We start from the raw sequence: 2,736 nt of genomic DNA on the forward strand, positions 1-2,736 counted from the left end.
GGAGAAATTGACCGTACTCGAGTCGGGACTCTTCAAAAAATGTTTCCATTTTTTTCCAATAACTTTGTCAGAAAACGGGCTTTTCTTCATTATGAATTGACCATGCAAGGAGACAGTCCCTGAATGCTGATTTCATTAAACTTGTTTCGTTTAATAAAGACAAGTTGGGTCGTTTTCCTTGACTTAAGTCCACCAAAAGAGTGCGGGACTCAAGTCTTTTGCCGGACACAAGTCCGGACGAGTCCGGCAAAATGCCAAAAAATCAAAGGACTCCCATGCGTCCAACTTTTGACGGGCTTGCTCCAGTACTAGCTCTAGCCCATTAGCCACTCATGATTTTCTTGCGGTTGGATATGCCTTTGGTAACAGGACAATTTTTTGAGTGTCCCAATGTCCCGGCAAGTCTGGATGTCCCCTTGAATCCAAGAGAAATGCGGCTCAGATTAAAAGAGGAAATGATGCTATCAAAGGACCACATTTCCAAAAAAGATGTTACCGAAGACTAATATTTTTCACTGCAAGTTCGCTCATGAATGTAATTCTTAAGGCATTTTTTTGTTGTTCTACATCCTGTAGCTCATGGGCTGGAGCCATGTTTATCAGCGTCCATATTTTGTCACTCCCTGAGCATCAACTCCAAAGAGCAAATAGGTAACCCATTCTAGAGCAGAGGAAAGGATCATCAGCGATTATTCAGACTGTCTCATCATCGAAAACCAAGAAAGCGAGATTATAGTTTTTTGAGAGGTTCAAAGACTTTATCTTGAAAGGCTATGCAAAAGTTTGACGATAAGATTGTTCAGAAAGGAAGTTTTCAAATTGACATGGGCAAACTCGAAAACATATGATGGCCAAAAATATGTCCTAAAGTTTAACATATTTACGAAGAAAAACAATGAAGTATAAACAAGCACTCTATGTGCAAAGGCTGTGAAAAATGCAGCAAAAGGCAATCAAATAAATTGATGCTCATAAATCTGAAAAAGAAAAGAATGCATTTCTATGTCTTGAGTAGCCCTATTGATGAGTGAAGCCAATTCGACATTTCCATCACCACACAATGATGGAGATTTTCAAACCCAAACTGCACGGTAGTACGTACGAGATGCTGTACGAGGGCAAAAGTAGGGGACGTACGGGACCCATTAAATTTGGGACTACAAACGCTGTACTCAACGAACTGAGATTAAAAGAGAGAGAGATAGCATGGTGTACGTTCCATCTAGGTATCGACACCATCCCGAAATTACTCTAGAGTACTCAAGGCAGAATCCTCTAACTGTCGTCGTTATGCTGTATTCTTTGGACGAGTAAGACTCGCACGCCAGCTCAATGCCAAAAAAAATCTAGGTTTTGTGGAGTGTTTTTTCTTCGGCAGTCAAGATAAAATACGTCAACAATCATGTCGAGCTATTTCCTCAAGAACCTTTACTTAAATCAAGAACTAAAGCTCGAAGAATATGAGCAAATTCCCTACCCAAGAACTGAGCTTCATATCCATGTCATGTATAAGGCCACGCAGGTACGTTTATAAAGATTACATTTTTGCTCTCAAAACGCCTGCAATTTAAGCTCGATCCATGTTACAGATGTTTTCACTACTCGGTTTTGCCGTGGTGGGACCCATCACTTGTCTGGTCAAGACCAAGGGCCTGTCGCAGATAGCTAACTATGCCCCGAAGATGGGCACCCGTGGCTTGGCCTTGGGATTGATCATGGGTCCAATCATGACGGAGGCGACCATCCGGAATGCTACTCAGGATGCCATTTACGACCGGAGTTTTCGCCTTCGGCACAACAAGAGACAGGTTAGATGAGACGGAAACCCTCAGGGTGACGAGAAAGAGTCGTCCATTTTTGTGTTATTTTCAGCTCAATGCCGATCGGTTTTCGACCTTTGGATTGTTGGGGGGCTTGGCCATTCATCGCTTGGCCAGCTTCAACCCAATTACCGTCATGGCAGCCGGCTATGTGTTGGGTTTCGTGGCGAGCATGGCAATTCCAGTTAAGGAATAACTTTGTTCCTGAGAGGAACTTCTTACAAGAAGCTCGACGCACGTCCTTTTTGGCCTACGAGGTATTAGTATTTTTTTATCGGAAATAAATCGAATTTAACCTTCATTGGACTCATGTTATAAACTCGAGTATTTCAGCATACTGGTTGAACGTGTACCATAGGGATTAGCATTCTTCCCCACATTTAGCGGTGCATTCACCATAAGATTTGGAAGGGCAAAAGTTGATGCATTCTTCCAATGATCCCCCGGGACAGTAATTTCCAGTAAACACCTCTTCTTGAAAAGCTGGATCAGGATTTGTTGGCACAAATGGTAACGGCTGAGCGGCTTGTTGTTGTTGTTGCTGCTGCTGCTGTCGTTGTGGTTGTGGTTGATTGTTGGGATAATTCGGCTGTTGTGGGCGGGGTTCAAGATCAAAATTTTGATTGAATTGGGTTGATACCCTTACACCTAAAAATGGTTCACATGTTAAAAGCATGTGTATGAGTGTATGAGTGACATGAAATTACCAGTGAGAAGTATTCATAAAGAAAAATGAATCAAGACGATGTGATAATGCATCTTCTTTGATTACATTTAGCTTGAACACCAGACAAATGCCACGATGTTAAACATTTTGCTTTATTCCAATCGAGATTTTTAGAAATAGAATTTTTCTGCCAAATTGAAATTATTCTAATCATGAGTCATGGCTGATTGATCGTTTATCATCCCTACC

At 41.7% G+C, this 2,736-nt stretch overlaps 2 protein-coding genes across 2 annotated transcripts in view; one reads left to right on the plus strand and one right to left on the minus strand.

Moving 5' to 3' along the window:
- Nucleotides 1–1,261: 1,261 nt before the first annotated feature.
- Nucleotides 1,262–2,121, plus strand: LOC131889879 (uncharacterized). The gene is made up of 3 exons (XM_059239098.1): nt 1,262–1,522; nt 1,590–1,808; nt 1,873–2,121. Exons 1-3 carry the CDS (start codon nt 1,403–1,405, stop codon nt 2,014–2,016), a joined length of 483 nt encoding a protein of 160 aa, XP_059095081.1. The 5' UTR covers nt 1,262–1,402; the 3' UTR covers nt 2,017–2,121.
- Nucleotides 2,111–2,736, minus strand: part of LOC131889878 (activating signal cointegrator 1 complex subunit 2 homolog) — a 3,854-nt gene continuing 3,228 nt past the window's right edge. The window contains exon 4 of the mRNA XM_059239097.1: nt 2,111–2,468. Within this exon, the coding sequence (XP_059095080.1) occupies nt 2,182–2,468 (287 nt within the window). The 3' untranslated portion in view covers nt 2,111–2,181. The remainder of the gene's footprint in view (nt 2,469–2,736) is intronic.

This window comes from Tigriopus californicus, chromosome 11 (assembly GCF_007210705.1).
Source record: "Tigriopus californicus strain San Diego chromosome 11, Tcal_SD_v2.1, whole genome shotgun sequence".
Lineage (NCBI taxonomy): Eukaryota > Metazoa > Arthropoda > Copepoda > Harpacticoida > Harpacticidae > Tigriopus > Tigriopus californicus.